Source organism: Mytilus galloprovincialis, chromosome 7, assembly GCF_965363235.1.
Source record: "Mytilus galloprovincialis chromosome 7, xbMytGall1.hap1.1, whole genome shotgun sequence".
NCBI classification, from domain to species: Eukaryota; Metazoa; Mollusca; class Bivalvia; order Mytilida; family Mytilidae; genus Mytilus; species Mytilus galloprovincialis.
The window spans coordinates 14,120,540-14,133,823 of NC_134844.1; the positions used below are offsets into that span (position 1 = coordinate 14,120,540).

The 13,284-nt window shown below is 32.0% G+C and overlaps 1 protein-coding gene across 1 annotated transcript in view; it reads right to left on the reverse strand.

Moving 5' to 3' along the window:
* Positions 1 to 856: 856 nt before the first annotated feature.
* LOC143082373 (receptor-type tyrosine-protein phosphatase alpha-like) overlaps positions 857 to 13,284 on the reverse strand; it is a 120,443-nt gene continuing 108,015 nt past the window's right edge. The window contains exons 20-26 of the mRNA XM_076258021.1: positions 11,843 to 11,942; positions 10,230 to 10,303; positions 8,676 to 8,804; positions 6,802 to 6,924; positions 6,009 to 6,145; positions 4,840 to 4,975; positions 857 to 1,944 (exon numbers count right to left, since the gene is read on the reverse strand). Coding sequence (XP_076114136.1) covers positions 1,873 to 1,944; positions 4,840 to 4,975; positions 6,009 to 6,145; positions 6,802 to 6,924; positions 8,676 to 8,804; positions 10,230 to 10,303; positions 11,843 to 11,942 — 771 coding nt within the window. The 3' untranslated portion in view covers positions 857 to 1,872. The remainder of the gene's footprint in view (positions 1,945 to 4,839; positions 4,976 to 6,008; positions 6,146 to 6,801; positions 6,925 to 8,675; positions 8,805 to 10,229; positions 10,304 to 11,842; positions 11,943 to 13,284) is intronic.

Genomic DNA, 13,284 nt, shown 5'->3' on the forward strand with positions numbered 1-13,284 from the left:
TGTTATTATACTCTAGGCCATTTGTACTCACACATAGTGTTAAGTTAATGTTTGGTAACTGGATTTCTACCTAGAAATGTCATTCCTTTCTCAATGGTGTTTAAAAGCTGAACATGCGGTACGTTTTAATTACATTTATTTTAATTTTTCAAAATGTGTTCTTGGCACAAAAACACAAGATGATAAATCTTTGTCGTTGTATAATGATACAGAAATCAACCACACATAAAGGTTTTTGACAATTATTGATAAAGTAGGTACTATTTGGCTGACCAAATCATGTAAACAGAACAAAAGAAATGTTAATTGACACCAATTCATTGCGGTTGTAAGCTGGTAGAGTAAATATACATTTATTATGGTCTATATCTTCAATTGGTGTTTATTATGTTACCATCACAAAACGCTTATTAGTTCTCTTTGATCTATCTATTAAAAATTGCTTCCATGCATTCAAACTTTCTCGCATTGTTCTAAGAGAAGTAAAAGTAAAATAACAAAAATACCAAATTATAAGGAAAATTCAAAACAAAAAGTGAAAAAGGAAAATAAAAAACACAAAAACATTTAACAAATGGGTAGCAAATGTCATATTCCTGACATGTAAACTGTTGTTTTGGTTTCTCGCTTATTAACTTTTATAGGGACCAATCAGACAAAATAGAACTACTTTGCTTAATAGCAAAATATGATAATATACATTAAAAGAAAGGTTGTATTGTTCCGATTTTAGACATGATTATTCTCTGCTGCAATGGTGAATATGTGATGGATGATAATTACAGTTTAATTTCACTGTTCGTTTCGAGACTGAAGTTTCGTTAAAAAATCCGAAGATTAAAAAAGATAACAAACATTGATTTTTTATCAGCTTTTATTGTCATAATAATATAATCTGCTAATATAAAATGTTAAACTTAGTTTAGCGTGTTACCAGTGGAACATTTAACTTAAATAATAAATAAAAAATCTAACAAATTGTTTAACAAATATATCCAAACTTAAACTGCTAATCACTAAATATCAATACCAATGAGAAATATTAATCATACTAAGCTGCATGTGTCTGAATGCATTGTGGTTAACATGAGTACACAGATGTTTATCAATTTTAAAATGTTGGCTACAAGAATCCTACATTACTGGCCTTGAATCATGGATGAAAACACATATGTAGAGGAATGCACAAAGAACAAACATTTTAATACAATATCTAACTATGAATTAGATAATAAATAAAAACAATGTTTTTGATCTTGACTATTGTTCAAATAAGTCTAAACTTTTACAAGAGGCCCCCAAAAAACAATGTGGGAACTTTCGTGAAAAAACACATTTCTAGTTATAATTATTCATTATATAAGAGCAGAACATAAAGACATTTATTGACATTGAAGATGATGTAATTTTCAATAAAATGTACTTGTAATTAAGCAACACGACTGTGAAGCACTTGGTTCAACCGGGTTTCTAAAACAAATGATATCAATGAATAGAAGAAAAAACTGATCATACAAGTGCAGATTAAGTGATTTACATTTCATTAAAGCGGTTACATTCCATCTATAACAGTGATAAAAATCGTATTCGAATAATAACAATACGCGTCGTGTTATATTGTTCCATTATAAGACTTTCGCCTGTCTTGGATATGTTTTAAAAGAAGCATATCTCTTTGAAAACCGCTGCATGAGTTATTCCAGTACGGCATAAAAAACAGTTCAATCATGCAAATTGAATCTTAAAAATGATATAATATATAAATAAATAAATACATATGTGAAGCGTCCTTTGTTATTTATGCACAATATAGTATAATATCATTGTAACACAAGAAATATATAATTTTGGAGACTATTATTCCCTAGGAAATCAAAAGTTTGCATACACGTTTGTTGACTCTAAATAAAAGTTCAAAGCCTCATAACACAGACGGTACTCATCCTGCGAATATACAAAATTTCAAAATTATTATTATCACTTATATAATATATATTATATCTGTAATATCAGAGCACATCAGCACTATTTTCAAAACGTCGTAAATCTTTACTGAGGTTCTTAACCCTCTCCCTTTCACACCGGTACAGCTTACCGGTGAAACCAATTTCGAGATTTTTTTGGGACATGTAGACATGTTTAATCGCCATTTGCTGACGTACAGATGTGGTTAAGGGCTCAAATTAATCCTCAGATAACCAGCAATGCGATTTAATGTGCATCAAACCTCTATCATTATTAGTTAATAAACAAGTCGCCCCTTACTGATCTGTAAATTTTCTGTAAAAACCATTTATTTTTCTTCGTATTTTGAGGGATATTCTCAAAAAGAAGTGCAAAGAAAACTGCTCTTTTAAGAGGATTTATGTCTTTTTTCAATAACTGTGCAGTGAGTTTTTGAAGAATAGTATTAAACTAATAGTTCTAACTTGTACACTAGTTGCAAATGTAATTTGTAGTGTAGCAGCGCAATCACAAACTTGAATTACGCTAAAAATCTGAAGTCATTTCTTAAAGATATTATGAGAAAAGAGAAAAAAACCGCTAAAATATTCTGATTTTTTTTGGCAAAGTTGAAATAGATGTAACAAAACATGGTTTCGTAAGTGTTGCGGTATACTAAAGTTGAAAACACTTTTGTTTGAATAAAGAAACATGTATATTTCAATGAAAAAATGACAGTTTAAAGAGTGGATTCCTCCTAGATTTGCGTAAAAATCATGCATTTGGCAACAAAAAATTATCATCTGAACACAGAATTCCAAAAAGAAAACAAACTGGGTGAGAATCTTTGTATTATTTTTTTTTTCATTTCTTTCGTAGCAGTAGACTTAAGTACTTAAATTTCGATAAATTCACTACAATGCCAGTGGCGCAGGGGTACGCTGATCTATCCAAAGGCGCTAAGATTGAGAGTTCGAATCTCACTGCCGGAGTTGGAAAAATAATTTCCTATATTAAATGTAACTTCACTTAACTTTACTTTCAATTTCAAAAAGGAAACCTACGATCTTTTTTTTTTAAAGAATGTGTGTGCAAAATTGCCCCCCCCCCGCCTTTTTTACCCCCTTTGCTTCATCGGGCTCGGTCAAGGGTGACCCAGATCGAGCTAGCATTGGTAATTCAATGAATTTTCCCTTGTAAAAACAAAGTTTAGGTTGCTGATTGATTGAAAACGAATTAGACAAATAATTAGGGTCCAAGTTTGAAATCGGACAGAAAGAGCGTCTAAAATCAATTATTTTGAATGTTACGGACTTCGATATTTCAAGGCCTATAGCATGTTATGCGTCTATTTATACCACTATGATAACTTATATGGCTTCCACAGAGTCGAGGCATTGTGTTTCCATCAAAACCTGACCCTATTAGCCCACCAATATGTCTCTGCACGACTTTTTGCCCAAGGATTTCGTATTTTTTCACTTTTTCTCCAACAGTCACGTGACTTTTGGAAATAAACCACGTGACCAAAAAATGACGAATTATCTTCAAACGTAATGTTTTGAAATATTTTTCCAATTATCTTTCATTTGAGCCCAACATGGCATGTGTATGACCATTGATGCGAATTCTGTATCCATTTAAACTTCGATAATGTATTTTCGATAAGTAAAGGTCTAAATGCATGAAAGGGAAAGGGTTAATATTGAAATAGGTTTAAATGAATACCTTGAGTATTTAATATGGCAGGTTTTTGAACATGGAATCAAATAAGTAAATAGTGCTAAAGTTTACTCGGGGATATATAAGAATCATAATTTGAAGACAAACTTTCAATACTACGGTTGAAAAAAAAACAAACAACAGACCACATTCTACAAAATACTGCAAAAGTTACTAATAAATGACTGAGCAATACAACAAAATCAAAAACTTTGTATTTTGGGGCATTTATATTTTTAATTTTAATTTTGTAAACCTACATAGATAAGACCTTTATTTCAAATCCAAAACTATTTTTAATGGTAAAGATAACTTATCAAAGGAAGCGTTATGGTCAAAACATATTGTATGATGCAAAATTTAATTCTACAAGTACAAGTGTTTTGACTTTGTGCTTTACTTTTTTACCTTTTTTGATTCGAGCGTCACTGATGAGTCTTTTGTAGACGAAACGAGAGTCTGGCATAAATACAAAATTCAATTTTGGTATCTATGATGAGTTGATTTATATATTCGATGGTACTTTCATCATTTCATATAAAGTAATTCACAGATTTTAATTGTTGAGAATGTTCGTTCCTAGTGTTTTGAATTTTTGACAGATATTCGGAATTTTCTGGTGTTATCCATGTAGTGCCTTTAAACAAAAATTCCCGCTTGATCCAACATTTCTTTTAACAATTTCATTACATTTTAAGTTAAAAAGCAATATTTAAAATGATTTAAAATCTTTCTTATTTTTATATTGTTTTGGAAAAATTAAATGGTGCAATTGTTGAATGAGTGACATATCAAGAGAAAATTATGTCTCGCCATATTTTCTATGGCATATATCTCAAAAGAAATCATTTGTTTCTGCTTGTTTGGTTTCTTTATCTAGATACTTTCGATTTATAACAGTTATTTGAAAAGATTGTTATTTTGAAACAGAGTAGCCAACATCCTTAACATATAAAGTTGTATCATGACTGTCGTATTTGTGGTCGAACATTGTTTTGTCATAAATTGCATTTTAGAGGTTTTGTCATTTAGTTGTTCACATTTTAATAGCTGACTATGCTGTGTGGGTTAGTTGTATCATTGACAATAATACGAAATTTGCTCATAGAATTTCAATTAGTGTACGTTTCATGTATGGTTGATACTGCAATATTAGAGTTTTTTTAAACTTACGAAATCAGCAAAAAACTCTGGTCTCCTTAACTGCAGTAGCCGAGCTAGCTGGAATATGTCAGCATTGTCATCTATTGTCATACTGGAGACCGCGTTTGCAAATGTACAAAACAGACCACAGTTTTTAGCACCATCACTATTGTAAATAAAAAAATAAAGAAGGCGTAAATGTTAAAAAAAACTCTCAGCTGTTTATACAATAGAATTACAATAATAACAATGTTACAGGGATAACGAAAGAATTTGAATTTTTTTAATATCTCCTTACAACCAATACATAGAAAAACAATTGACAACGCCATCAGTATTAACGTAAAACCGCAAAACACTACTGAAAAGTAATATTTAACTAACACAAAGCGCACATAAAAAAAGCGAGAACTCATGATCAAATGTTGCGTAACTCCTCTACTTATAACATTCATCGTATTGCTCATGGCAGTGCAAACAAATACCAACATGTTTAGTCATAATGAATTAAGTTATCACCTACCAATTACACATTTTATATCACTACAACAACGTTATAGTTAAATTCCAGAGCACTCTCGAGCCAAATTGAAATCCCCAGTAAATTATCAAATTTTGGGCGAAATAAAACTTATATGCGTATCGAAAAGAAACATACCATGCATCAAACGCCAGATAAAATAGACACTATCTTCTACCAGTATGAATACATGTCTTTATATTTTAGAGAAATGTTGAAATTTCGAAATATCTTGAAATATTATTGGATTGCACCATGTATCTTTAATTTGTTATATCAACTTCATGAATATATATCAAATAATGATAAATATCATTTATAAACTGCATTTCAACAACTTGGATAATTCAAATCAAAGAGTATTGTACTTATGACAATTATTTAATTTTCACATGTTTCATTGAGTATAGTAGCTTTTTATTTGATTTTTAATTTTAGTTTCTTGTGTATAATTCGGAGTTTAGTATGACGTCCATTATCACTGTACTAGTATACATATTTTAGGGGCCAGCTGAAGGACACCTACTGGTGCGGGAATTCTCGCTACATTGAAGACCCATTGGTGGCCTTCGGCTGTTGTCTGCTCTATGGTCGGGTTGTTGTCGCTTTGACACATTCCCCATTTCCTTTCTCAATTTTATTTCAATTATGCATATATGTACACACGTTTTATACATACCCGCTGACAACAGTAACTGCATCATGTGACATACTGACACGTGTTGATATCATATTTACAAGTTTACACAACACACTTGGTTTAGGGTAACCACTACAAACAGCACAGTATATTACGATCTCCCTTGATTTTTCATCCTAAAACGAGAATATGATACTGAGTTCTCTTCATCCGAGGAATTGTAAGTATATCTCATTTGTGTATGTCAATGGAGGAAACGAACAAGGAATTATGAAAACGACAAGTAAAATATATCTGTGTTCTTGTCATGTGCAGAACAGATACAACCACTAATAGTTTATTGTTTATAACTGCATCAAATGCAAATTTCGTCAATAAATAGTTCTTCAAAGATGCCTGAGTGAAAATGTCAACCGTCAACCTAAAGATGAGTATGTCTGTAAACCTTACGTATATATACGTAAGTAAGAATTGTTGTTGGAACCTTTTAAGTTTAGTAACCTTGTAAGTAGTAACTATTTATTTAAGTAGTAACTATTTATCACAGAAATCATGATTAGAAAATGCAGCCTAAGAATTTTAAAGTTATGTTGACAAAACGACATTGACAAACACTAGATTATGACACGGTATTGTGTTTCTGTATCTTCAATATCCGTTTTCATTTTGCTAACAGTGTTTTGGCTTTGTTTTTGTTTTGATGTTATATTTCGTTTGTTAAGTACTTTCCTGCCATTGTCCCCTTTTGCAGAGTTTTTTTTTTTTTTTATCTTTTGTCTAGTTGATTTTAACCTCTTTGAAAAGTTAACATATATCTTGTGAACAACGTTACCTTTCTTGACAAAACAACTGTACAGGATAATATATCAAATTCCACCTTTTCTCGTTTCGTTATCTTCATGGTGAATGAACCACATGAAAATGTGTCTTCTGATGTTGCATATACAAATTCAGCCTTAATGTAGAAAAAACAGATTCCAAAATATACAATGCAAGTAATTGAGTTTTGTGTGATTCCAATCAAAGAAAGGAAACACATCTACACAATAAGAGTAATAGCAAATATAGATTCATAAAAAACAGATTAGATACATTAAACCATTTAATTACTATTCTATCAAAGTCAAAAAACAAATGAGAAACGAATGGAAATAAAAAAAACCCACCACCAATCAATTAATGAGAATTTTGTTGTCTATGATATTATATAAATTCTTACAAAATGTTACAAATTTCCAAAGAGCAAATAGTTTATAATATTAGCATTCATCGGCTCGATAATTTCATGATCATTAATATTTCAAGAAATTCGTTTCATATAAATTTATTACCATTATATCTATATGTGAAAATCATTCAACCCACTGAAACACTTAAGAATGAACTTGGTAATCAGCTTCCAGAAAAGCGCTTCGGACGCAATAAATTATTAAACGTGTTGTTTTATATTTTTACATCACTGGGTCGATACCTCTGCTGGTGGACTATCAGTCCCCGAGGGTATCATCAGCTCAGTAGTCAGTGCTTCGGTACTGACATGATTAAACAAACTTTACTAAAATTGTCCGTTTATAAATTTTGAAATTATTATGAAACTAAGGTTTCAACTCCCTCAGGCAAAGTTGGCTTTAGATGAATTTGGCTATTTATTTTAGGTATTTTTAACATATAGCTCTTCAACGATTTTCGGTACTTATACATCTTCGGATTTCAAATGTTTGGCTTTGATCGTTCCTGATGAAGGTAAATCCAGAAAAGCGCTTCGGACGCAATAAATTATTAAACGTGTTGTTTTATATTTTCCCCTAAATTGGTTAGCATGCATATACATAAGTTGAAATACAATACAGATTATACACCATAACAAACCTACAGGAATCAAAACAATTTGTATGATAAACATATTATTTCTTTACTAAATGACTTTTTAGAAAGACTAGAACACACCCGTGATATCACGGGTCCGTGACTGAATTAAAGTATACAACTATGCGTAAGCCTTATTTTAGTATTAGTATTGTCATCTGATAAAGTCATGTCGATTATAAGATACACAGTTTTTCTATGCTTTCAAGTCTTTCTGTTTGAACCCGTTGAACTGGAACTTATCAGTTATTGGTAATATCAATTATTTTGAAAACAAAAGGTCCTGGAATGGAGTATTTTTTAATCAACAGCATTGTCCTATATAAGTTATAAATAAAGTTGAATTCTTTGCTTTGCTGTTTTACGTCATGCCCACTAACAAATTGAAAACTGTACCTATACGCCTTATTTTTAGTCCAGATTTTTAGTATTCGTATTGTTATCTTAGAAAGTCTTACTGATTAAAATACTACAATAGGTAACAATTTGACAATTTAGTAGTGTCAACCCTGTGGTTATGACCCGTGTATATAGCATATTAGTCCTGAATACAATGTTTGGTGGTGCGCCTGTCAGATGCGGAACGTACAGATAAGGTAATAGGTAACAGGTGAATATACTATTGGTATCTGTAGCGGACTCGACCCGGAACTTCTTAATTATTGGCAATATTAATTACGTGGAAAACAAAAGGGCCTGGAGTGGTGTAATTTTTAATCTACACCTTTGCACTATATTAGTTATATATAAAGTTGAATTCTGTGATTCGTCGTTTTTACGTGATGACGGCTGACAAATTGGACCTCGTAATTTTAGTATTATAGATAACAGATACAATACCTCTGTTTGTTCATTTATAAACATGACTACAGTAGATGAGTTATGGTCCCTAATCATTGTCCAGAAGTCCATTTTTGTGTCTGGCAATGGAAGCTGTGTCGTCAGATAACCCACAAACTTTGTGTATGACTGAAATATATCAACGGGTCATGAATATTAGAATAGGCACAATATGTTTACTGTTGAATCAATACATTCCTGTGGACTTTCCCCAAATTATTAACGGTATAAAACTACTCTTGAAATTTTAATAAACATATGAATATTTTGAGTTGATGCAAATTTTTGAGATACCTAATCGAGGGAGTTGTTTATCAACTTTACAGTATAACATGTATAAGTATAGCACATGTATGAAAACTACTTCAATTGAGGACAGTAATTAAATCGTCAACACTGAGATTGTGAGTTAGAATTCTGTCAGTGGATTGGCCGTGGTTCTTTTTTGGCACTCTGTATACCACAACCAATAAAAACTGATCGCTACGAAAAAGCACGATAGTGCCTAAAATGGCATTTTACAAATATCACATTCATATTGATAAGATTTATAAGATTGGCATAAAGTTTAAATAAAGTGTGTCTCGAATGGAATAAATATTCTGTAACATCATTCCCATTTGGGAGAAATATTACAGTATTTGTTCCCAACGCAAAGAAAGGTATGTATTTGTTCCAAAAGGAAACAGATTTTATGAATCGTTCATAACAAAGTTTCCTTGAGACCTTCTGTACAAATATACGCTGACACCAAGTGAGCATAATTTTCCACATGATTGTTTTGGGCCTTTTTCAGAAAAAAACACTGTTAACATCGATCTAAGGGATTATGAAAAATCAATTATGTAAGATTTTTTTCCCACTAACTTGTTCAAAATATAGAAAGACATGCTATTACATATATAAATATATATATATCTTTAATAGGAATAATAATTGAAACGTGAAAAGGTTGTCTCTCTTTTTAATGATTTTTACAACATTTTTACGTTGATTATTATTCTTTACCTGAGAATATGTATTACTGTTGCCTTTATTTATATCCAATGATAAGTTAAAGGTGTAATCTAGACATAGTTTTTCCAACTATTTATCTAATTTTGTGTTGTAATGTTTAACGTTTAAACAGTGCGAGAGCAAATTGCTTGTGCAATATTATCGTCAAGCTGAGGCCCATCACCCGGTGACGGATTTCCTCACTACGTTGAAAATCCATTGGTGGCCTTCGGCTGTTATCAGCTTTTTATTGGGATTGTTGACCCTTTGGTATATCACCCATTTCCCTTCTAAATTTTATTCTCATTATAATATTCAATAAACCCTATACAATTTGAATAATTCCTAATAAAGTGGCAGATTCAAGAAGGACATTCAACACTTCAGTCTTGGAAACCAACGATGCGCTGGCAAAACAAAAACAAACGAACAAACAATACAAAGGAAAGGACGACAAAAAAAAGAAATTTAAAAATATGATCTGAGGGAAGACTAAAGACAAAAAATTAAGGAAACGAAGAAATAACAGTTGGATTGTTCGTATTGATCTATACATACAGGAGCTTGAACCGCATTGATATAATCAGTTCTTCCTTTGTCATATGTTGTGAGAAACAGCCGGTTGTTGTCAGCTGTAACGTGTAAAGAAAATATTAATAAGGTATCATTATGTTCAAAATATTATTTCAAATACTTCCAACAGAGAATGACTATATTTTTCTTAGAGTTTCCTGTTGATGGAGTTTACATGATGTCTTTTTTTAAGCCATTGTGGCAATGTTGGTTTGATAGACCGTGTCATCGGACACATCTTAAAACTAGATACCCTAATGATAATTGTGGCCAAGTTTGGTTTAATTTGGCCACATAATTTTAGAGGAGAGGATTTTTATAAAAAATTACGATGACGGGCCAGACACCGAACGCCGAACGCCAGACGCCAGATGCAAGACGCCGGACACCAGACGCCGCACGTCGGATGCTAGACAACAGACGCCGCACGCCGAAAGATGCAAACCAAAGATAACAATTCGCATACCCGCAAAGTTAACAAACAGTAGTTACAATCAACGAATGCAGTTCTCGAAAATTGAATTTAAAAATCAATGTTAGAAAATAAATGTATCGTAAAACAAGAATGTGTCCTCAGTACACGAATGCCCCACTCGCACTATCATTTTCTATGTTCAGTGGACCGTGAAATTGGAGTAAAATCTCTAATTTGGCATTAAAATTAGAAAGATCATATCATAGGGAACATGTGTACCAAGTTTGAAGTCGATTGGACTTTAACTTCATCAAAAACTACCTCGACCAAAAACTTTAACCTGAAGCGGGACAGACGGACGGACGGACGGACGAACGAACGGACGCACAGACCAGAAAACATAATGCCCCTCTACTATCGTAGGTGGGGCATAAAAATCAGTTTACACATCTAAATGTATAGGGCACTACACAAATCATACGTTTGGAAACAAATTTTCAACCTAAGAAAGCTACAACAAGGCAAAGTTCATTAGAGTATGTTATATATGGTTTTTCATCCAACACATGTTTGTTAAAGGACTTTAACCACGTTCTGGTAGAAAAATAGGTGTTTTTTATGTGTTAGAGTCCTTTAACAATGTTCTTAAATGAGAATGAAAAGTAACCAAATTCCTTGAAAACCTCGATGTCCACTCGATGCATGTTAATAATCTATTTCAGCCTTTCAATCAATAGTATGATTTATCCATCCGCGACAAATTCGGTACTGTTCAAACATTTCGCTAACAGTCCATTACAATGTGTTAAGGCGTTTCAGTGATGAGAATAAATATAAACATTACCATATAACACGAAGCTCATTTACCAGTACAATAGCATGATTTTGAATTATACAGTATTTCTTTTCTTAATTTTATTTATTATAAAGTATTTAGTTTCCATCACATCCTGTACGCATACACTGCAGGTGTTATTTCTATTTGTACTCCAAATAAGGCATTGTTACATATGTATTCTTTGAAAATGGAAATTGATATTACGGAATATGCTATGTGCTGTATGACAACCATCAATATGAACAGTACATACAATGTAACTATCAAACGGTATATGGTACAATGTACTTGTATTAAGTGTGCTTCAAGAAAACTGGTAGTTTGTCATAGGTGTAACTAACTTACATGGGATGACTGATTTGTTTCTGTTTTTCTCTATATTTTCTGGACTTACGGCAGCGGTATACTCAGACTTTCCATGCTCGGATTTCTTAGCTTCTAGCATCTATAAAAAATTAAGACACATTTGTCCTTTTAGCGTGTTAAGATAGTTACCCATCACATATCAATGGTAAATAAAGGCAACAGTAGTATACCGCTGTTCAAACTCATAAATCCATGGACAAAAAACAAAATCGGGGTTACAAACTAAAACTGAGGGAAACGCATTAAATATAAGAGGAGAACAACGACACAACACTACAATATAACACACACAGAAGCGGACCAAGCATCAGACAAAATCCCACGAGAAAAACAAATATAACATCAAAAACAAAATACATGAATTTAGGATAGACAAGTACCGTGACACGTCTTATCGCAATGTGAATTTACACTCAAAATTAAGAGAAAACATACGACGCAACGTTAAAATGTAACACACACAGAAACGAACTATAATATAACAATGGCCATATTCCTGACTTGGTACAGGACATTTTGAAGAAAAAAAAAGGCGGGTTGAACCTGGTTTTGTGGCATGCCAAACCTCCTCTTTCATAGCCATGTGAAATATAACATTAAAATGACAACTCAACACCACAGGACTACAATATAAATAAATTGGAGAATACTATTGACAAAAAAACACACGAACATCAGCCAACAAAGGGCAACATGTTGAAAATTTTAATACGTCAGAAGTGCGTTTTATCCACACAAGATCCACCAGTGACGCCCAGATACAAAAGTTTGAAAGCCGAAACAAGCACAAAGTCGAACAGCATCGAGGACCAAAAGATCAAAAAAGTTGTGCCAAAAACGGCCAGGGTTTTCTGTTAGTTACCAGAACATCCTTATTATTTAGAATAATTTATACTTTTGCAAACAGTAAATTTATAAAATTATAAACAGAAGCTGTACATGATAGAACTGAAATATTAACTAATTACAGGAAACAACTGAAATACATTACATAACCAGACATTTGCAACACAAAATGTAGACACATCCGAACAAGCCCAAACCCCAACGCCAAGTGACGTCATATTTGAAATTGTAAAAAATGACAAAAAAAAAATAAATGATGACGTCATTTGAATTTGTAAAACAGATCATCAAAAAATGAAAAATGACGTCATTTGAATGAATAAGATAGAATTAGGATGGATTTAAGATTATATTTGAACTAAATACTGATATTGCATTTAATAACAATGCACATTTTAATATTTATTATTAGCAAACTAAGGTAGCAATTAACTATATTATAAAGCTATGTCCGGTTTGTTTTGAATCTGACTTCAAACGTAAAATATCGTACTGATTACGTTGAACAAAATGAAATCTAATAAATGAATGCGGTGATTAATATTATTTACCATAACACATAAATATAATAGAAA